The sequence below is a fragment of the Vombatus ursinus genome, unplaced genomic scaffold (assembly GCF_900497805.2).
Source record: "Vombatus ursinus unplaced genomic scaffold, bare-nosed wombat genome assembly UNPS02014852.1, whole genome shotgun sequence".
Lineage (NCBI taxonomy): Eukaryota > Metazoa > Chordata > Mammalia > Diprotodontia > Vombatidae > Vombatus > Vombatus ursinus.
This window is the reverse complement of record NW_020954630.1, coordinates 8,296,512-8,320,943: the sequence shown is the minus strand read 5'-3', so window position 1 is coordinate 8,320,943 and position 24,432 is coordinate 8,296,512. Positions and strand designations below refer to the sequence as shown.

Here is a 24,432-nt window from a genome sequence, read left to right as displayed (position 1 = left end):
ATTGTAAAGCATCTTAAAAGATTAAAAAGTTTACTTTTTAAAGTCCTCAGTTTTTTTTTTTAAATTGGTCTCTAGTAAAAAAAAAGGAAATTAGTAAAGGAGTGAAGACATATAAATTAGTAATGACATATAAATTCTTAAAGGAGTGAAGACAAATAAATTTTTCTTCGTTTGCTTTTTCTTCATTTGTTTTATTTTAGTGATTTTTTTTTTGTCCTGAACTGGTTTCTCCATGTATTAAAAGATATGTGATTTTTTTCAAGATTCAAATAATTAGCAACAAATTATATTTCTATTTTAATTAAAAAACAAATAATGTGTTATAGGGATGTATTATTTTCACCAAAGGGTATAATTCTGAAGTATCTTAAATAAAACTATACGTAAAGATTTATTTAGATCAAAAATTTGTTTAGATCAAAAAAAAGGTTTGTTTTTTTTTTTTTGCAAAGAGTAGAGTTGGAACCGTCTTACAAAAATTAAACTAGACACCACATACTGAGGGGTAAACTCTTAGATCTTTGATTCCTTAGCTTCATTACACTATTAACATCACTTTTATGTGTCATTATACTGAGTTGTTAGTAGTAATTGAAAATAAATGAGTGTTACAAACTTTATTCAAAACAGTGTTATCAGCTTCATACTATTGCACTAAATTTAGAAATCTTTTTAGAATTTGGTGTAGATATTCATGATAATATGTGATAAATATATACAAGCAGTCATGAATTAAGAAGACTATATCTTTCAACGATGTAGGATGTATTTAATCTTATCACATAGGATTTAATTTCCTTCCTCTCCTCCCCTAGTAGTTTTGAGATGTATGTTATTTCCATTTTACAAATCAGTACTGAAATTCAAAGAGATTAGACATGTTGTGTCATGGATAGTAGTGGTGCTAGGAATAGTAATTGAAATAAACCCTTCTTTTACCAGCCTTACTTCTTCCCTGCCTACTTCTATATCTTTTCTGGAGTGGCCAAAAAACAAAATACCTTCCTAATTATTTTTGAATATTAAGGCTCAAGCAAACTCCTAAAGTTTGAAAGTGTCAGTTGGTAGTAAGGAGAAAGAAATAGTCTAGAAGGCCAAGATCTTTAAATGAAGTGGAGCAAGAAAACTAATATAGATATGTTAATAAATAATAGATTTTACATTTTAAAGTCATTTAAAATGGATTCAACAGCACATTTTTGTTTTGTATCATTTTGGTAGGCCATATTCTACTTGTGCTATTATGTAAGTTGTCTCTTTATAACACACACAAAGATCTGTTCACTGAGACTCTTTAAAGACATCCTAGAGTGATTATAATGGTTACTGTTTGATGTTAGTTATCTGCTGTAAAATACTTAAAAGTGGAAAATATCAGGCCTGTTAATAGAGGCATGTTTATGGTATAAGGTGAATGCTTCTATGACAGAAAGTCAGATAATCCGTGTATGGGTTGAATATTTTCATTAGTCTATCCCAAAAGTTAAAGAGGACTAAAATGTATAGGATCTGCTACTTTTAGTCTAAGAAAGTATAAAGGATATATTTCTAGTCTTGTGAATTAATTTTATTTTGGTTATTCTTTTGCTTTCATTATGTAATTGAGAAAACATTTCTTTGGTTATATTCTGTAGAATCACTCAAAGAGTGTAGATTTTATTTAATGAAGATTCATTCCCAAATGTACACTATACCAGGTTATTCTTATAATTTTAAAATTTTAATGTTTTATTTTTTCCCAATTACATTAATTTTAAAAAATTTTGAGTTTCAAATTCTCTCTCTCCTTCCCTCTCTTCCCTGTTCCCCTTTCTGAGATGGTAAGCAATGCAAAAACATATTTCCATATTAGTTATATTGTAAAGGAAGACAGACCAAAAAAAACCATAAAAAAAATCAAAATTGTATGCTTCGATCTGAATTCACACTCCATCCGTTCTTTTTCTGGATGTGTATAGAATTTTTCATCATGAGTCCTTTGGATGGTTATATTGCTGAGAATAGATAAGTCATTCACAGTTCATCATTATATGATATCGGTGTTCCTGTGTACAATGTTCTTTTGGTTCTGCTCATTTTACTTTGCATCAGTTCATAGAAGTCTTTGCAGGTTTTTCTGAGAGCATCCTGCTTGTCATTTCTTATAGCCCAATAATATTCCATCACAATCATATACCACAGCTTGTTCATCCCTTCCCCAATTGATGGGTATCCCCTCAATTTCCAGTTCTTTTGCCACCCTTCAGAAAGAGCTGCTATAAATATTTTTGGACAAATAGGTCCTTTTTATTCTTGTAATTTCTAAGGTAACAAGAAATCATTAACAAAACAACGTGAGATTTTATATGGGAAAATGTTAAAAGTTATATGATGGAGGGAGAAGCCTCATTTTGTGTATTTTGAAGCAAGTGTTTCACTAAAATTTGTGGAAATATCAGTAAGAAAATACAGAATCACAAAATTTGAGAAATGGAAGAGAACTCAGTGATTCTCTAGTTCAACCTATACATAAAAGGAATCCACAGTATAACACACCCAACAAGTGGCCATCCAGTAAGGAAGGGAAATCAGCCCCCTCTTAACACAGCTTGTTCCACTTTGAATCAGTTCTGATTTTAGGGAGTTTTGCCTGAAATCAAGCCTAAATTTGCCCTCTGGGCAAGGGAACAAATCTAATCCCTACTCAATTTGACAACTTTTTAAGTCCTTGAAGATAGCTATCATGTGCCCCTAGAGTTTTATCTTCTCCAGGCTAAACATGCCCAGTTCCTTCAACCAATCCTAGTATGACATGGTCTCAAGGCCCTTCATTAACTTGATTGTTCTCTTCTGGACATTCTCCAGATCATTAATTTCCTTTTAAACCTGTGACACCTAGAATTGAACACAGTGCTTCAAGTGAGGTCTGATGAGGGCAGAGTACATTGGGAGTATTACCTCCCCATTCCTGGAAATTATGCCTCTCAATGCATCCCAGATCACATTAGGTTTTTTTGGCTACTATATCATACTACTGATTCATATTGTACTTGCCATCCACTAAAACCCTAAAGTCTTTTTTTTTGTTCAGAATAAGTGCTATTCTACTATGCCTTCCATCTTGTATCGTAAAGGTTGTGTGTTTATGGTTTTTATTTCTTTGTTTTTACACCAAAATATAAGATATTACATTTATTTCTGTGGAATTTCATCCCACTGGATTCAACCCAACGCTGTATTCTGTCAGGGTCCTTTTAAATCTTGACCTTGTCATCCTATATGTTAGCTCTGCCTCCTAGATTGGTGATGTCTGCAAATTTGATGAGCATGCCATTTATACTTTTGTATGTTATTCATAAACATTTTAAACATCCTAGGGCCAAGCACAGATCCCTGTGATACTCCACTGGAGATTTCTTGCCACCTGAACATCTAAACCATGAATGAGTCCTCTTTGAGTCTGGCCATAAATCAAACAGATAGAATCAGTTCTAAATCCATCTTAACTGTATTATCATCTAGTCCATATCTTTCTGTCTTCTCTACAAGAAGATCATGAGATACTTTATCAAAAATTTTTGTTAAAATCTTGGTTAAACTAGCATTCCCCTCATCTACTATTTTAGTAATCCTATTAAAAAAGGAAATGAGGTTAGTTTGGCACGACCCCCTGCCAATGAAGCTATGTTGACTTTTTTAATCACTTTTTTATCTTTCTAGATATTTGTTAACCATCTTTTTTTTTTTTTTTTTTTGCTTTTTGGTGAGGCAATCAGGGTTAAGTGACTTGCCCAGGGTCACACAGTTAGTAAGGGTCAAGTGTCTGAGGCTGAATTTGATTTGTTAACCATCCTTTTCATTATCCTGTCTAGAATTGGCCCTGAAACCAAAGACAAACTCACTGGACTATTTATAGACTCTCTTCTTCATTTTGAAAAGGGGCAACATATGTTCTCTTCCAGTCTTGTGTTAGCATTTGCATTTTCTATGATCTTTCAGGTATCACTGACTGATTCAGCAATCATAACTGCTAGTTCTTTCAGGACTGGAGGTGTATCTAGTTAATCCTGGCCAGGTGACTTGTGTTCATCAAGGGCATGTAAGTGCTCTCACTATCTCCTTATTTTAGACATTAACTCCCTTTGTTAAGTTATTTTTATTCTGGATTTCTGCTGCAGCAGCCACTCTCTTTGACGGAGAAAACAGAAGCAAAGTAAGAATGGAGCCCCAATGATGATCTCATTTCCTGCAAAATTACTCTTCCTTCATTGAGCCTCCTTTTCTCCCAATATCACTTTAGAACTGACAACTTTCTTACTCCTTTTAGTATTTTTACAGGACTGTGCCGCATATACACATCCTCTTTCACCTAGCCTTGTTTCCATCTTCTGGACATTTGTTCTTAAAGTTTAAGTTGGTTTGTGAGTGTCCTATGCATCCACACCAGTATCTTCAGAAAAATTCCATTTTTTCCTCCCTTGTTGGAATTGTTTTCCCTTTTTCTTCAGAATTTCATTCTTGAGCATCTTCTATTCCTCCTGGGCTGACTTCCCATTGATGTTTTAGTCCATGTCTTTCCTCTGAACCTTTTGAAATCTATTTTCCCAAAATCTAGGATACCTGTCAGACTACCCAAATTTCTTCTCTTTCACAAACTATAGGAGGGAGTGATTGCTTTCCCGGAAGGTTCCTATTATTTCTACCCCAGCAACCATTTCTTCCCTGTTAGTAAGAATCATATACAGAATAGAATTTCCCCTTGTCAGTTCTTCCATCTTTCGAAGGATGAAATTACCAGTAATGCAAATCAAGAAGTTATTAGTTACTTGGCTTTTGGCAGAGAGACATCCAGCAGATGTCTTGAGAATTGGAGTCTCCCATCACTGCCTCTATGCCAGGCTTATGACCTGTTTCTTAAATTCCTAATCAATTTCCTCTTTCTGGTCAAGTGGTATGTAATAATATACTGCCAAGTACAAAATCACTTCTGTTTTCCCCTCATTGATCTTCATCTACCCAATATACTTCTCTCTGATTCTTCTATTTCTTCATAAGTATACCTTATAAATAAACCCTAACCTAGCCTCATTCCTTTCTTCTTTTCCCATTTCTTTTGGATAAGGTATACTCTTACCCAGTGTAGGTTAGTCATAGGTTTCATCCTACCAAGTCTCTGTGATAACTATGAGGTCACTTTGCTTCCTTGTGTTAGTATCTGTTATTTCTACTGGGTTTTACTTATGAAATGCTTACGGTGAATATTTCTTAATCTGCATTGGTATTTCAGTCCATTTTAGTTATTGCAAAAAGCAATAACTTATAAGGATTCTTAGTTCTTATTTCTCTTTATTTAAAAAAAAAATTGATGGCCAGTAAGGTAGCATACTATTGACACTGTTATTAGAACACTATACCATATTTGCTAGATTTTGATATGATAGTAGCTATTTGGCTACTGAGATAGTGTTTTCATTCCTGATAATAACTGTAAGATTTTGCCATTTTGTCTGGTGCTTTTCAGCATGATGTTTGAGATTGAAAACAGTAGGGAGATCATTTCATTATTATTAATTTATTAACATATGAAATATAATAAAACTGTTATTAATTCATTTATGTTGTTGACAACCAGTAATATAAACCATGTCTTGTTAAGTAGTAAGTATGTGTCTTGCTCTAGTTGTCACTGCAGGCCTCCTCAGCACCATCTCTCATCTTATCCTCCTTTGCTTCAGTTTCAGAAGATGATTTGGTCCTTCTCCTTACCAACATCAAAGCCTTTAATTGTACCTTTTAACCCCATCCCCTCTTGTTCCCTAGCAGCTTTCCCCTTTAATCATCTTTTCTATCTGGTTTTCAGTCTCTTCTAATAGAATGGTTATTTTTCTGCTGCCTTCAATCCCCAAATATTCTGCATCCTTAAGGATTCTTTATTCTTAAGAAAAAATTCTCCCTTCTTTTCTTGATCCTTCAAGATCCCTTCAAATGATCATTCTAGATCTCTCCTCTTAACAGTCAAACTCCTTAAAAAGAACTGGCTATACCCACTGCCTCACTCTCTTACCTCCCAACTGTTATCAACCCCTTGAAATCTTTTTTTTTTTCATGACTAGTCTACTGAAATTGCTTTCTTCAAGGTCATGACTCTATTCCTTCTCTCCAGTTGCCTCTTCACTCATTCCCATCCACTTCAGCCCTTCCCTCTCATTTTCCCCTACTCACTCATACCCCCCACCCCATACCAATATAGCTCTGCCCATCTCTTCCACTTTGCCCTTTGGAATGCCTCCTGCATAACTGACAATTTTTAAAAAATCTTGAACCTTTTTCTTCTTCATTCCTTCCAACTTCTGACACTCAGTGAGATTTGGCTCCCTTTTGATGACATTACATCCTTTCTTCTTTCCAATACTGGCGGTACTTTCTTTTGTTTCTCTGCCTTTCCCCAAGACATGATAGCTATGGGGGAGTTAGACTACGTCTGGCTCCGCATTGATACTTCTAGACTCTCCTGTTACTATCTCAGTATTTTTTGATATCCACACTTTTGATATTCACACTTCACAAATTTATCGCTCAATCCAAATCCTATAACATTCTTCTTCCTTCCTCAGTGAGTTAAGTGTCTAGCTTATAGTCTTTCTATACACCTAGGTTCTTGCCTTCATTCTAGGGGACTTCAACATGCTTATTGATGCTACCCTAAATATCCTAAGTTCCCAATTCCTTGATCTACTCAACACCCAGGACTAACTCTTTTGCTCCCTTCCGGCTACACACAAGTACGTTTGTGCCCTTGAAGGCATGGTGCTAGTCTTGAAGAGGATACAGTGAGGCTGAAGACTCAACCTTTGCCTTCAGGGAACTTTCTTACTTGCCATCTTCTTGGGGAGATAAGGCATGGATATATGAAATAATAGCTAATAATACTAGGCAATAAAAATGAGTGCCAAATAAGGGATGGAGTAAGTGCTGTGAAAGTTGTATTACCTTTTCTCCATATTCATCATACTTGGCTTCTCTTCAGCATTTAATATTGTTGACCACCTTTTCTTTCTGGATACTCTCTTCTCTAAATTTTTTCTGAATCTGCTCTCTACTAATTTTCCTTTTGTCTCTCTCCCAAAAGAGGTTCTTCTTAGCCTCTTTTGTTGGTTCTTCATCCGTGTCATACCCATTAACAATGGGTGTCCCTCATGGCTCTGTCCTGGACTCTCTTCTCTTTTCCTTCTATATTGTCTTCCTTGGTCATCTCATCAGCTCCCAGGAGTTCAGTTATCATCTTCATGCGAATGATTCCCACATGAGTATATCTAGCCCTAGTCTCTCTTTTGAGCTCCAGTACCATAGCTCCAATTGTCTTTTGGTTGTCTTATACTTGGTATCTCATAAGCATCTCAAACTCAACCTTTCTAAAATAGAACTCATTATCTATCTTTCTCCCCAAGCTTTCCTCTTTTCTGAACTTCCCTGTTAACTGTTGAGGGCACTACCATCATCCTAGCCATCCAGGTTCACAACTTTGGTGTTATCCTCAACTCTTCACTCTAATCTCACATGTATAATCCATTGCCAAACTTTAATATTTTTTGCCTCAACATTTCTTATATATACTCCCTTCTCTCTGCTTATGTAGCCGCCAGCCTAGCTCAGTCCCTCCCCACCCCTTGGACTATTGCAAGAACCTTCTAACTTGTCTCCCTGCCTATGTCTTTCCCCACTCTAATCCACACCTCAACTCTGCTAGCAAAGTGATTTTCTAATGCCTAGGAATCAAATGTAAAGGCCTCTTTTTGGCATTCAAGCTCTTCATAATCTGGGCCTCTACTACTTAACTTTCCCACTCTCTACATACTCTGCAACTTTGGTCAGCTACTTAGTCTGTTCCTCTCATATGATGCTCCGTCTCCTGTCTTTGTGTTTTTGTTGTCTCCCATTCCTGGAATGTTTTTCCTCCTCTTCTACTTCGAAATGGGCTCAAATCCAACCTGTTGTAGGAGACCTTTTCTTGGCCTCCTCCCTGTTAGTGCCATCTCTTCTGATATTACTTTCCACCTTCTAGTTATTTACCATTACCCCTTCCCCATCGTGGGGGATCAGAGGCTCAGTGCCCCTGCGATCTAGACAATCCACATAAAATTTTTTGGCCCTCCCTTTATCCCAGAGAAAAAGTCTGAATTTTTTCTTTTATCGGGTGTTTACAGTATCTTATTGTAAAATTTGGGTTAAAGTATTTGATCATAGGCCATGTGTCATCTGCTGGCCTTCATGTGTTGTCTGCAGCGTCTGCAAAACTTGCCCAAAATTCCCATTTAATTTCTTATGCTGACCTGTGATATGTAGAAACTGTGATGAGGAAGGTTGTGATGTGGAAAGGATAACTAACTGTACATGTTGGCTCCCTCATTAGAATGTGAGCTCCTTTTGTTATTTTTTTCCCTTCGTACATGAATTATTCCATTTCAATCTTTTTAGCAGAATTCCTGGGTCCTCTTCTCTCTACTCTTTCAATGACCTCATTCATGCCCATAGATTTAGTTATCATTGCTATGCAGATGATACCCCAAACTGCATATCTAGCCCTCATTTCTCTTATCTCTACTATTCTAAATCTCAACCTGTATATCCCATAGCCATGTCAAATTCAAAATGTCCAAACCAGAAATTTTTATATTTCCCTATAGACCTTTGGGGCAGCTAGGTGGTGCAGTGGATACAATGCCAGCCCTGGACTCAGGAGGACCTGAGTTCAGATGTGACCTCAGAAACTTTCTAGCTGTATGACCCTGAGCAAGTCACTTAACCCTCTTTGCCTCAGTTTCTTCATCTGTAAAATGACATGGAGAAGAAAATAGCAAACCCCTCTAGTATCTTTTCCAGGAAAACCCCAAATAAGGTGTCAAAGAGTTGGACATGACTGAAATGACTGAACAACAACAATAAACCTTCATTTTCCTGATTTCTCTATTTCTGTCCCAAATATTCTTTTTTTCTTATTCCTGCCCTCCCTTTACTTTCCCCTAACCGGTCAGTTGACATATCTTTTCAGTTCCACCCCTTTAACTTCTCTCATTTCCATTGCCTATTTACTTATAAAACCTTTCTAGCCTAGGACTTTGTCCCTTTTCACAAGGAAAAATCTACGTAGTTTTATCTAGTAGGGGATAAAGGAGAGATAATTGATGGAATTAGAGTTTCTTGGAAGAGATGTCAACTATATTAAGTCTAAAAGGAAGGAAATGATTTTAGGAGATGGAGAGGTATGGAGCAGACTTTCCAAAACCGAGGAGACAATTTACAAACTACTGGGAATGTACAAGATGAGATTGAGGAAGATAGCAAGTAGTTTGCTTTGAAAGGGAATGAATATTAAGTCTGGAAGGGTAGATTAGAGCTAGATTGTAGAGCAATTGTGTCTAACTCGAACAGAAATGGATCCTTGTGGGCAGTATATTGTGTTTTTAAAAAATTTATTCTTTTTTCTTTTTAAAAAATTTTTATTAATTTATTTTGAATTATCAGCAATCACTTCCATAAGCTTTTGGTCAACTACTCCCCCTTCCTCTCCTAGACAACGTGCAATCTGATATAGGCTATACATATACATTCCTATTAAACATATTTTCACATTAGTGATGTTGTAAGTAAGAATTAGGACCAATAGCAGGAACCACCAGAAAGAGGAAACAAAACACAACAGAAGAAAAAAAAATATCAAATAGTATGCTTCAATCTGCATTCAAACTCCATAGTTCTTTCTTCTTTGTGGATAGTATTTTCCATCATGAGGTCTTTGGAGATGTCTTAGATCCTTGTATTGCTGAGAAGGGTTAAGTCTATCAATAGTAGTCATTGCACAACATGTAAAAAATTTATTCTTGACAAACACTAAATAAAATAAGCATTTCAACATACATTGTATAGTAAAAGGAAAAGATGATAATGAAACTATGAATCTTTATTACAGAGATCTTACTTTTCTTTTTAACTATATAATAATTCAAAATACAACCTTGAAGGCTCATCTGTGATTCCTTCTGGCCTTCCTTCTCTTCCCTCATTTTTATTTGGGAAGTGAGTAAGACCCTGTTCCTAAGTCCTTTCTCTTTTCCTACCTCTCTCATTAAGAAAAAAAAAGAAAGCAAAATTTTTGCAACAGATATGCATAGTCAAGCAAAACAAATTTCCGCCTTGGCCATATCCAAAAAATATATGTCTCATTCTGCATCTCGAATCCATCACTTTTTTCATCAGGGTTCCTCTGAAATTTTGATTGGTCATCTCATTATAGAGTTCTTAAGTCTTTAAAAAGTTGATGGTCTTTACAATCTTTTTTTTTTTTTTTTTGACTAGGCAATGGGGTTAAGTGACTCGACCAGGGTCACACAGCTAGTAAGTGTTATGTGTCTGAGGCCGGATTTGAACTCAGATTCTCCTGAATCCAGGGCCGGTGCTCTATCCCCTGCGCCACCTAGCTGCCCCAAATAGCATTTTTTTAAAATTTTTTTTTTTTGCTTTTTTTGGTGAGGCAATCGGAATTAAGTGACTTGCCCAGGGTGACACTACAATCTTGTTACTATATAAATTGTTCTGGTTCTATTCACTTTATTCTGCATCAGCTCAGACAAGTTTTTCTGGGTTTCAATAATTCTGTCCCATTATTTCATATGCATAGTAATATTTCATTCCATACATATTCATATACTGATATTTGTTCAGCCATTCCTCAGTTAATGGACATCCCCTTAGTTTCCAGATTTTTTGCCACTAGTAAAAGAAGTATTATAAATATTTTTGTACATATGGGTCCCTTTTCTCTTTCTTTGGATGTGTAGGCTCATTAGTGTTATCTCTGGGTTATAGCAAAAGGTAAGCACAGTTTAGTGTCTTTGGCGACATGGTTCCAAATTGCTTTCCAGAATGATTGGTTTAATTCACAGCTCTACAAACAATTCATTAATGTGCCTGTTTTCTCCTAGTCCAGGGGTGGGGAAACTGCAACCTTGAGGCCACATGTGGCCTTCTAGGTGGTTGAATGTGGCCTTTTACTGAGTCCAAGTTTTATAGAACAAATCCTTTTATTAAGGGGATTTGTTCTGTGAAGTTTGGATTCAGTCAGAGGGCCACACCTGAGGATCTAGAGGATCCCCACCCCTACCCTAATCCCACCAATATTTGTCATTAGAAGTAGAACCTCAGAGGTACTTTAATTTGCATTTCTCTAAGTGTTAGTGATTTAGAGCATTTTTCATATGGTTATTGATACCTTGGATTTCTTTGTTTGAAAACTCTTTGTTCACATCATTTGACTGTCAGAGAATGACTCTTATTCTTATGTTTCAATCAGTTCATATCTTAGAAATGAAATACTTTTTGAAACTTGCTGTAAATGTTTTTTCCCAAATAATTATTTTCCTTCTAATTTTCAGTGTTTTGAATGGGCATATGTAAAACTCCTTTTAATGTCATGTAATCAATGAGATGTTGGCCTCTACCTAATTTCGGCCAGATTGCTGTCCAGTTTTCCAGCAGTTTTTATCCTTATGTCTCTACTCTCTGCAGTCTGACTTCAAACTCCACTATTTGACTGAAACTGCTTATCTCTCAACTGTTAAATACAATTGTTTGTTCTCAGTTCTCATTTTATTTTCCCCCTCTGCCACTTCTGACATTTTTGATTATCCCCTACTTGGACATTCTCTTTCTTGTTAGCTTTCATAATAATCCTGTCTCCTTGCTTTCCTCTTACCTGACTGACTGCTCCTTCTTTTGATAATATCACTTCTCATTTTTTGGTAGACCTAGTCATCAATCAAAAATTTAATCTACATGTACAAAATCAAACCCACAATTCTTTCTAAACGTATTCCATATCACCAATTAAAAATAGTCCTATGCTGGATAACCACCCTTCTCTCATTATGTGTAGGTATTCCCCAACCTTCTGTTCCTGGCCTTTTCTCTCTCTTGCTTTCACTCTTGGGAATCTTATCAGCTTCCATAAATTCAGTTATTATTTCTAAGTAGAAAACTCCCAAATCTAGAAGTCCTAATTTCTCCGCTGAACTCCATTCCAACATTGGCAGCTACCTGCTACTAAGTGTCCCATTTGGATCTCACACACACATCATGTCCAAAATGAAACTCACTAATTTTTCTCCCACTTTCATCCTTTCTCCAATTCCCGGATTTCTGTCAAGGGCACCACCATCTTTCTAGTCCCTCAGGTTTGCAAACTCTGAGTCCATCTCCCTCACTGCACCTTTCCCCCCAATATCCAGTCAGTTAACAGATCTTGTTTTGATTTTACTTCCATGGCCATTCCTTTGTCTTTACCTGGTCTCCACATGGGCTCTCACCTAAGCTATTGTAATTGCTTCCTTCTGTTATAATATCATTATTTCCCTATCTCTAATTTATCTTCCTTGTAGATGCTAAATTAATATTCCCTAAGATGTAAGTCTGACCATGGCATTCCCCTCTGCCATTCTATACTTATTTCTTCTTGCCCACCTTTATGAACTCTACTTTCAGTCAGACCTGATTTTAGCTACTTTATGGTCTCTACATGCTGTATCCTACTTCTCTGCCTTTGTATAGGCACCTGGCATACTGGGCATCAATTCTCTTCTTACCTCTACTTCTTGGAATCCCTGACATAATTCAAAGCTTGGCTCAGGTGCTGCCTTCTATAGAAGACTTTTCCTGAACTGCACAGCTCTTGGTGTTTTCTACTGCCTGTATTACTTTATATTTACTTATGTACTCTATAATATAAGCTCCTTGAGGTCAGGGACATTTGGGGAGGAGGAGTGTTGTCTTTTTTTTCTCCCAGTGCCTTATATACAGTAGACATTTAATAGTTTAATTAATGGAATAGTAATAGGCCACACTATTGTGTCAGGGAAATTATATTGATTTTTTTTTAGTAGAGGCATTATATAATCTACGAAGTTACCAAGATTCAGATAGCAGTAGTGTCTAAATATAAGAAAACATTGTTGTTAATCCAGTCTTCTTAAACTCTACCCCTCTTCACATAGTCTTTGATCCAGGTTCACTGCCCTACTTGCCTCTGTCTTCCACTCTGTGCCTTTACACTGGCTGTCTCCCATCTCTAGAATGCTTTCCCTCCTCACCTCTGTACCTTTTAGTTTGCTTGGTTTCCTTCCAGATTCATCTCAAATCCTGTCTTCTGTGGGACGCCTTTCCTAGTCTTCCAAGCTGCTAGTGCCTTTCCCCTTTGAGATTATCTTCTATAAACTCTCTCTACATCTTGTCTGTACCTAGTTATTTACATGTCATCTTCCACATTTGAATGGAAGTTCCTTGAGGGCTAGGATTGTTTTTTGCCTTTGTGCCCCTAGCATTCAACCATGCTCTGGCACATAGTAAATGTTGAATAATGACTGACTGACTTAATCAGATACAATATTGTGTGCATGTTGACTTGCTGATTCCTTTAGGGCAAATAATATTTTCAGTAGTAGCATATGCAGTTATGAAGCATGAAGGACAACGTTTGTGTGTTTATATACATACATGTACACGTGTGTATATGTATGCCAAAGACCTAATACCAGCTAATGTCTTAAGTAGAAAAGAACAGTAAGCAAATTAATGAACTGTGTTTGTCTTTATGGATGAATTTCAAAACTGCTGATGTTTAATGCTTTTTGCCTTGATTAAAATCATTAGCAATTCAAATTTATTTGCATTTCACACAGTATTTTGAATTACATTTAGCATCTGCTAGCCAGGGTCTCCAGACTCTTACCTTTAATCACCTTATCTAGACAGAAGATATTACTTAAATAAATGTTAGAATAGAAGTAGAGAAGGCAATTCCTGATCTTCTTCCTTACTGAAGATCTTAGCCAGTGTCTGATAAGTAGCTGTAACAGACATACTACATAACGCCAACAGATAATTATTAACTAGTGATGTGTTAGCTGGTTCTGTGCTAGATGCTGGGGATATAAAGACAAAAAGGGACAGTTCCTGCCTTAAGGTAGCTTATAGGTTTCCCTTTTTAATGCCTATCAGAGCTTGCCTAATCACTAATATTTCTAAGTTGTATCAGTAACATTTGCCCTGAGAAAATTTAGTCTTTTTCGTATGTGTTGATTTGGTAATTCATTGCATTTTGAATAAGAGGTATTTATGAAGAAAATGATAAATCAAAGTGATTCTAAGCATTTGAAAGTTTTTTAATTGACCTCATGATCTTTGGTAAAGAGATTTCTTATAAAAACTGATTTTTAAAAAATAAATTTCTTCTAGCACGTATCCATGTACTTGAATAATGAACACTCTGTTCAGCTTTTCTATTCTAGAATTGCTTTGTCTCCCCCCCCCAAAAAAAAACCCTCAGCAACCCCAAACTTGTTATGTGAAGAGCTTCTTTTCTGTTTTAAAGGATTTGCTCCTTGTTGGGAGGCTCTAATTCAGCGATTCTTAACTAGTCCTCTGTGGATTTCCAAAGGGGTGTATGTATAGATTTCAGGGGGTCCATGATCTTGGATGGGGAAAAAAATTATATCTTTATTTTCCTTAACCTTTAATTGAAAATGTGTTTTCTTCAACTATTTTAAAATCTTATTTTCTGAAGGAGTTCATTGGTTTCACCAGAACTGCCAAAGGAGTCCATGAAACATTAAAGGTTAAGAACTCCTTATTTGGTTATTTAAAGTTGTTTTAACAAATTGCTCACACATTTTTCCCTGGTTTTTTATTTGTTTAGGCCAGCATTATATATGTTAAAGCATTCAACTGATTCCTGTTCTTTAAAATATTAACTGTAATGCACAGTTGGAAGTTGTAGTATGAAATAAAAAGTTATATAGCTTTGTGGACAGGATAATGACTGAATAACATCAGTTGAGGGCACTTTCATTATTGAAGAAATATTGGACTTTGGGAAATTATAATATCTTGGAAGCAGAAATATTTTCAATACCCACATCAGTCTTTCAGCTGAAGAATAAAGCTGGGAAAAGTTGCTGTTAGCTATTAGTTTTCCTGAATCCAAAGAGACGGGTGGGGCAGGATCAAAAATACTTACTTGATCAAAGTTATTGGCTCTGAAGGTATTCTTACCTATGTAAGAAAGATGAAAGGTGTTGTTTTTATTGCACGCTAGTAACAGTGTAATTTTGAACTAATTGGTGTTGAACTGCCAATCACCTAGGGGGAATGCAAATAGATACTCTTACAGTTTCCTTTGAGGTAGTGAAATCTTATGTCGGGGCTGGAAGAAAAACAGAATAATACCGTTAAATTGACCTTAAATGAGCTGCTTTGTGGTTTTCTTGGAGAATCCCTTCTAATTTTTCACAACTAGTCCAAACAGGTTTTGTCTACCAATTTGACTTATTGGCTAGACAATGCTGACATTGAACTTTTTAGGTGCATTTTGAAATAATGTAATTATGATATGATGCTTAAATCTAGTTTGCCTCATCTTTTTTATATGCAATTTTCCATTCTTATTTGTTTGTATTGGCAATTTTAAGTCAAACTTCTGCCAAACAAAATCATTATTCTAATAAAGGAAGTGAATTAATACTCTATACTAAAAGGGCAACTATTGCTTTTAGTGTTATATATTATACTGTGAGAAATTGGCTGGTTTATAAAAGCACAATTTGCTTGAGAATATGAAAGTATGATAGATGAAATTTTTATATAAATTTCACTTATAAACTGTCCCTTTTGTGCCTGACACATGTATGCCCAACAAAATTAGTGCTTCAAAAATAATCTCTTTCAGTTTTATCCTTGAAAAAAAATCATGTTTGGCCTTCCAAACACATGTACTTTAGACATGTGCTCTAGAATCCAAAGGGAAACAGTTATTTTCATGTTTTTACATAATTTCTTGATAGCAGTATATTACAAATAAATGCGTTTTGATTCATTCATTCATAAGATCAAAGCAAATTCCTTTCGAAAGCCGTATATACTCCCTAGGTTTTTCTTAATCTTTATTATATTGGAGCGTTTCTCCATAAAATACAGGGAATGAAATCTGTATTTGGATTTCATAGTCATAGTAACTTTCTTTATGGTACACTTTTTACAGCTGAAAAAACTGAGCCCTAGAAAAGTGAAATGACTTGCCTAAAGTTACATAGTAACAAATGGAAGAGCTAAAATTTGAACCCATTTCCTCCAACTTCAAATCTAACACCATTTCCATTGTACCATGCATGCTTCACAGTAAGGAGTTACCATGAAGTTTTAAAATAACTAGAATGTAAGAGAATATCTTTATTACTAAAGTAATACAGTTCACATTATCTTTGGTTCATTTCAGATCTCATGTTTTAGCCTTCCCATTAAGAATCTGTTATATTATAGCTATATGAAAGTTCCAGGTAATGTCATATTGGAATGAACTTCCTGTAAAGATAAAATATCCAGTTTTATAATAATATAATGCATTTCTTAATTAGAAAATAGTACTTTTATGTATACTAAATAGATATTATTTTAATTCTCTATTCTATATAAAATCTTGCTTAATAAATGATGAACACTGATATTAAATAATCATTATTCATTAATGAATTAGTTACATGTTTTCTGAAGCATTGTGTGTAGTCCTAGTGTTCTTAGTCACCTACAGAGATGATATTTTCTTACATATAGGCTCAATAAGAATAATGTTTGTAGAAGTTGTATTAAAGTGCTAAAGGAAAAGCAATATATTTTTCTCTAAATAATTTGTGTTAGTATTTGTATTTATTCTGAAAACCAAACATGGAAGAACCTATCAGCATTTGAAATGTTTTACAATTGATTCTAATTGAATATATGTGCTACCTGCTTTGTAGTGTTGTTTTACAGGATGATTGTATTTTTAAAATTTGTTTATTTTGTTATTTTTCTAAAATATCATTTCTTTGGACAGGGTTATCTTCATCAGTGGAATATAATACAATGGAACTGGAAAAAGAACTTGACAATGTGAAAGCAATGAAGTCAAAATTAGGTATTGAACTTTTCTACTCTATTGACTTGTTACTGCATCTTACTGAAGAATATTGTATTTGATAAAACATAAAAAGTTTTAATTTTTATTAAGTATTAAAAGCTGTTACCTTGATCAAAGATGTCATATGGTTTTTCTCTGGGTGTGGTGGGGTGAGACAGGACATACTTATTTATCTTTTAGAACTTGTTTTATATTTTACCCAGAAGAAGATATTTTCTAATAGATCAGGAAAAGAATATAGGATGTCAAATAGGAAGCATAAATGGAAGTTGTGAGTAAGGCAAACAGGGGCAAGGACAGCAAGAGAACATTAGAGACGGTGAGTAGGCAGGATATTAAACTAAGAAATCATCTCACCATCATCACGTGTTGGAAACCTTCACCTGCAGACCTTGAAATGCCCTCAAAATCTGATAACCCTTTAAATTTGAATAACACTGAGCCCAAATAATAATTGAGTTGCTTTTAGGTAGTATCTCCTCAGCAGGATACTAGTAAACAGCGATTCCTCAAATTACTACTTATTATAATTCCTAGGATCATAGCCTATAGGTGATCTACTCTACCTCCCCAATGCCATTTTACAGACAACAGAGCTAAGGCCTAGAGAGGTTACCCGACTTGCCTAAGGTTAAAAAGGCAGATCCAGAACTTAGACAATCAAGAAACATTTATCAAGTACCTCCTATGTGTCAGGAACCATGCTAGGTTTTTGGGATACAAAGACAAAAATGAAACTCGTCCTGCTGTTAAGGAGCTTATGTTCTATTCAAGCCAAGGCCTCTGACTCAAATTGTGTGATCTTTCAGCACTACAGCATTGCTTCCCAACCAACATTACTGAGTCATATAATCTTGCAGATAAAATTAGGATGTTAAAATAGTTACATTTGACATTTTTAAATGAAAAGGTAGAAGAAATGGCATATGTATTCATCAGAATGTTTCAAAGATCTAGGTAGATGAAAAGTTGTCCATTGGCTTGTAAACTTATCTGCAGGTCCCTCCCTAAGCTAAGTATTTCCAGGAAAACAAATTCACTTATGTGAGGGGCTCTTAAGCTTACAGGTCGGAGCCCAAGAGTCTGGTGAATCTAGCACTGGTTTGTTGTGAGCATCAACTGATGTAACAACAGATCTAAAGCAAAAAGCCCTGTTTGTGTTTGGAGCTGGGCCTGTGAACAAGGCTTAGTTCTGACGACGAGCCGAAAGAGTCTCTTAAATAGATCTCTGTTTGCATCAATTTTAACTTTTATTGTGGTGGCAGGAATTTCTTTATGGGCTTTTACGTTTTCTTTGGCTGCACTAAGGTTGTGTGCAGGTTAGACCATATAATTGATATGGTAAATAGTAAAATAGTCTCTTACTGGCTTTATGCCTTTAACTATTGAATAGTTATCCATTCCTTTCCTATTTGAGCTTAAAACAAACAAACAAAAAAATGGGGATTTAGGTTCCTTGGATATTATCTGATTTAAGCTCTATCTATAGATGAGGAAATTGAGAACCAGTGAAGAAATTAACATACAAGTTTTTCTGTGTCTCTTTGAAACCACTTATTTCATGATCTCTTACATAAAAACAGTATTCCATCACATTCAAATACCATAATTTGTTCAGCTATTCCCTTATTGTTAGACATCCCTTTAGTTTCTAGTGTTTTTTTTAACCAATATAAAAGAGTTGCTATAAATATTTATGTAACTATGGCATCTTTTCTTTTTCTTTGATTTCTTTTGAGTATAGCTAGGTCAAAGGCATGTACAGTTTAGTAACTTTTTGTGTATAATTCCAAATTGCTTTCCAGAATGGCTAGCCTTTCCAGGTAGTCAAAGGGGCCTGAAATATTTGATCAGATATAGACAAGTGACTGAACAAAATTCATACTTGGTCATATCCTACGCATCCCAGTAGTTCTGAACCCATTTAGGTAATCATCCAAACCCCATTCCCCATTTCCCATCACCTGATTCCTTATTCCTATCCTCCTTAACCCTCCCACCCCAAAGTATCAACCAGGCGCTACTTATCCCTTCCACTGTGCCCTTTGGATTTCCTGTACCATAGACCACAAACTTGCCTTCATCTTAAATCTTTTCCTCTTCCATTCTTTCTGTCTTTTGGCAATCACTGAGACCTGACTCCCTGTGATGACAAAGGCTCCTAGGCTACTCTTTCCCATATTGACTGTACTTTTAACACATTGTCCTAGGCTCACAGGTTGCAGTGGGGTAATTGGAATACTCCTTGTTCCCAATTGCCACTTCTAGATTTTCTCCCTGCCACCATAACTCAGTAACCTTTCCTTCTTTCCGTCCATACAGTCCACATTTTCTACCCAACCAAAATCCTAGTAGCTGTTGTTTACAGACTTTTAGGACATTTTTTCCTTCTTCAGTGAGCTCAGTACTACAGTCTTTCTCTTCTCCTCAACTCTTGCCGTAATACTAAGGGACATGCATACATACATACATATTGAAATGCCTTCAAACACTAACTGCTCAGTTCCTCAACCTACCCACTTCCCATGACCTACATCCCCCTCAGCCACATACAAAGATTCCCCTGATCTTGCCATCACTCACAAATGCCTCAAGTTTAGGCTCAATAACTCTGAAATCCCCGTACCTGACCTTATCTATTGTCTTTTCTTTCTCTTTCTTCCTTCACATACCAAACCCTACTCTTTGTCCACACTGTGATCTCTAATCCCTTGATACTTCAATTCTCTCCCAGGCCATTACCCTTGCACTAGCTACTCTCTCTTCTTTTCTTCATCTTGACCTCTTCGTGAACCAATTCAACTCTACACTGTCCACTTTTGATTCTCTGGCTCCTTTATCACATCACTGGTTGTACCCTGCCACACCTCAGCTTTGGATCATTCCCACCATTTGTTGACCTTGTTCCTACACATATTCTTATGAACAAAGGTGGAGAAAATCATGTAACTCTTCTGACTGGGTCCACTACAAATTTATGTTATGAAACCTCAACTGATCCTTCATCACTGCTAGATGATTCTTCTACACCTCCCTTCTACACTTCCCTACAGATCATCTTCTTCACATCTTTTTCATCTGTCTTCAAACTTCCCATGATTCCCTTCCCCCTCCCATCTCAACTGAGAACCTTGCCTTATATTTTACTGAAAAATTGGGGCCTTTCACAAAGAGCTCCTTCTCTACTCTTCATGATCCTATATCACTCAGATGCCTTCTGCTACTATTTCCTCTTTCACCCCATCTTGCACAAAGAGGTGACCCTATTCTTTGCCAAGACAAACCCCTCTACTTGCACAAGCAATTCCATTCCATCCCATCTCCTCCAGCAAATTGTCCCCTCTGTGATCTCTACTCTCATTTATTTTCAGTCTCTCATATCTTCCAGCTACTTCCCTGTTCTCTACAAACATACTCATGGCTCCCTTATCCTCAAAAACTCCTCACTTGATTCTTCCATCCTCACTAACTAATCTTCTGTATCTCTTCTGCCTTTTGGGGATAGGCTGTGTACAATAGATGCCACCATTTTCTCACCTCTCATTCTGTTTTTGACCCTTTACAACAAGGCTTCCAACCTCATCCTTACATCAAAACTGCTCTCTCCAGAGTTACCAATGATCTCATAATTGACAATTCCAGTGGCCTTTTCTCAGTCCTCATTCTCCAACCTCTATGCAGCTTTTGACACTGTTGATCACCTTCTCCTTTCTACTCTCTTCTCTCTGGAGTTTTTTGACATCACTTTCTCCTCATTCTCCTACCTATCATACTGCTCCTCAGTCTCCTTTACTGCATTCTTGTCCAGATAACTTCCTCTAACTACAGGTGTCCCTAAGGGTTCTGTCCTGGGCCTCTTCTCCCTCTGTACTACTTTACTTGGTAATCTCATCAGCTTATATGGATTTCATTACAAATTCTTTGCTGATTCTCAGATCTACCTTTCCTGCCTCAACCTCTTTGCTGACCCAGTCTTACATCTCCAACTACCTTTCAGACTTTTTGATCTGAATGTCCAGTAAACATCTTAAACTCAATATGTCTAAAAAACTAAATTCATTATCTTTCTCCCTTCGCCCTCCTCTCCAACCCTATCTTCCCTATTATTGTAAAGGGCAACACCATCCCCCCAGTCCCTCAGGCTGGTAACCTAGGAGTCATTCTCAACTCCCTACTGTCACCCCTCCCCCATATCTAATCTATTGCAAAAGCCTGTAGATTTAACCTTCACAACATCTCTCCAGTACATTCCCTACTCAAATACTGCCACCACTCTCATGCAAGTCCTCATAACCTCATGCCTGGACTATTGCAGTAGCCTGCTGGAGGGCCAGCTTGCCTCAAGTCTCTTCCAACTGTATCCTCCGTTCTGCCACAAAGAGACTTTTCTGAAGGACAGGTTCACCACATCACCCCCTACTCAATAAACTCCAGTGGCTGCCTGTCACCTCTAGATGTCTTTGGCTTCTTTCATGTCCCAGCTAAAATCCCACCTATGAAAAGCCTTTCCCAATCCCTCTGAATCCTAGTGGTTTCCCTCTATTAATTATTTCCTATTCATCCTGCATAGAACTTTCTTGTACATATCTGTTTTCTTATCTCCCCCATTAGATTGTGAGCTCCTTGAGAGCAGGGACTGTCTTTTTTTTTTTTTTAATATATCCCCAAGCACTTAGCATAGCATCTGGCACATAGTAGGTGCTTAATAAATGTTTATTGACTGAATGAGTTGAAGCAATTTCTACCTTGTGTCTGCTGACTATCAAGGGAACTAATGAAAAGAAATGCAAGGGAAAGTGGCCTAGCTGTACCAGATCTTAAATTGTATTATAAAGCAGCAATCATCAAAACGACTTGGCACTGGTTAGGAAATAGAGTGGGGAATCAGTGGAATAGGTTAAGTATGTAAGACGCAACAGTCAATGACTATACTAATCTACTATTTGATAAATTCAAAGACTCACGCTTCTGGGATAAAAAATGAGAGTAGAAATCACAGAGGGGACAATTTGCTGGAGGAGATGGGATAAAAAAAATCACTATTTAACAAAAACTGCTGGGAAAAACTGGAAAATAGTATGGCAGAAACTGGGTATAGACCATCATCTTATACCCTATACCAAGATAAGGTCACAATGGGTACAGGATTTAGAGATAAAGACTGATACTATAAGCAAACTAGGAAAGCAAGGATTAGTTTACCTTTCAGATCTATAGAAAAGGAAAGAATTTATGACCAAACAAGAGATAGAGAACATTATGAAATATAAAATGGATAATTTTGATTACGTTAAATTGAAAAGTTTATGCACAGACAAAGCCAATGCAACCAAGATTAGGAGGGAAGTAGAAAATTGGGGAAGAATTTTTACAACCAGTGTCTCTGATAAAGGCCTCATTTCTAAAATAATAGAGAACTGAGTCAAATTTATAAGAATACAAGCCATTCTCCAATTGATAAATGGTCAAAAGGTATGAACAGGCAGTTTTCAGAGGAAGAAATTAAAACTATAGTCATTTGAAAAAATGCTCTAAATCACTATTGATTAGAGAAATGCAAATCAAAACAACTCTGAGGTACCATATCAAACCTGTCAGATTGGCTAACATGACAAAACAGGAAAATGATAAATGTTGGAGAAGATGTGGGAAAGTTGGAACACTAATGCATTGTTGATAGAGTTGTGAACTGATCCATCCATTCCAGACGGCAATTTGGAGCTATGCCTAAAGGGCTGTAAAATTGTGCATACCTTTTGACCCAGCAATAGCACTTCTAGGGCTATATTCCAAAAAAGATCATAAAAATGGGAAAAGGTCCCACATATACAACAATATTTATAGCAGCTCTTTTTGTGGTGGCAAAGAATTGGAAATTAAGGGGATGCCCATCAATTGGGGAATGGCTGAATAAGTTGTGGTACATGAATATAATGGAATACTATTGTGATATAAGAAATGATGAGCAGGCGGACTTTGGAAAAAACCTGGAAAGACTTACTGAACTGATGCTGAGTGAAGTGAGCAGAACTAGGAGAACATTGTACGCACTAATAGCCACTTTGTGCAATGACTGACTTTGATAGACTTGGCTCTTCTCAGCAATGCAAGGATCTAAGATAACTCCAAAAGACTCACGATAGAAAATAATATCCACATCTAGAGATAGAACTATGGAGTCTGAATGCAGATGGAAGCATACTATTTGCTCTCCTTTTCTTTTGTTGTTTTGTTTTATTGCTTCATTTTCGTAGTTCCTCCCACTAGTTCTAATTCTTTACATCATGACTAATGTGAAAATATGCTTAATATGAATGTATAAGTGGAGCCTATATCAGATTGCATGCCACCTTGGGGAGGGGGAGGAAAGAGAGGGTAGAAAATTTAAAACTCAGAATCTTGTGGAAGTGAATGTTGAAAAAGAAAAAAATCAAATTTTAAAAAAAAGAACAAAAAAGAACTGAAAAAAATATCCCCAAGCACTTAGCATAGCATCTGGCACATAGTAGATACTTAATAAGTATTTATTGACTGAATGAGTTGAATCAATTTTATTGGCAGGAGAGATGAAGGAAATCACTTTTTAAAAATTCTTGGTTAAGTCTTAGGTAGCGGTTGTCCCTTTCTGTAGTGGAACAGACCTAGCTGAGGAGCTTTCCTTGGCGGAAGGGAGTAGAAAGGAGAGACTTTTTATTTACCTCACTATGTATGTTCTTCCACAACCAGTCAAGCATTGCTACCCCTTTTTTTTCTCTAAAAACCACAGATAGCCCAGTAATTTGCCTAATAACCCAGAAAAATATATAAAGAAACACATAACTTTTCTTTCCATCAGTGTATTTGAAAAAATGTTTTCATTAAAGATCTATATTCATGGATTTATTTTAGTGAAAATTATGATATAAAATACTTTTTGGGGGTGATGGGAATGGAACATTTTCTTAACTATTGCTCTTGCCTGGATTTGATGAGGTGAGGTGAGATTAAAATTTATTCAACTGAAAAGCTATAGTGTGTGGTTTGTACTAAGTTTCTTTTGGTGAAGGAATACTAATTTCAAGTGCTATCTGGGTCAGCTGATCTCCTATAATTGGCTAAAAAAACTGGATTGCCATACTCCATGGAAAGGAATGAGTCTCTTTAGTTGAGGAAAAGCAGAATACCTCTGAGTCAGTTATGTGAGCCGAAATGTGAAAAGCAAGTTTTGGGTCATCTACTCATGCACTATACTGCTTTTACAATTGTAGTTTTTAAAGGAAATAATTATGTCTCTATTCCAATATAATGACTTAAAAAGAAAACAAAAACTTAAACATGTCTTCAGAGACCAGTCATCACAGGGTCAAACTGGTGAACGGGAAAAAAAATCTCTGGTTTCTAGCCCATGACTTGGCTGGAAGAAAACTGAAGCAGTTTCTTTACCTATGATCAGTGAAAATTTTAAACTGCAAATA

General features: G+C 36.2%; 1 protein-coding gene across 3 annotated transcripts in view; it reads left to right on the top strand.

Annotated features, from left to right (window-relative positions):
* LMBR1 (limb development membrane protein 1) overlaps positions 1-24,432 on the top strand; it is a 180,539-nt gene that overhangs the window by 123,189 nt on the left and 32,918 nt on the right. For all 3 annotated transcript variants that reach the window (XM_027841033.1, XM_027841032.1, XM_027841034.1), the window contains one exon: positions 16,895-16,975. In XM_027841033.1, the coding sequence (XP_027696834.1) occupies positions 16,895-16,975 (81 nt within the window). The remainder of the gene's footprint in view (positions 1-16,894; positions 16,976-24,432) is intronic.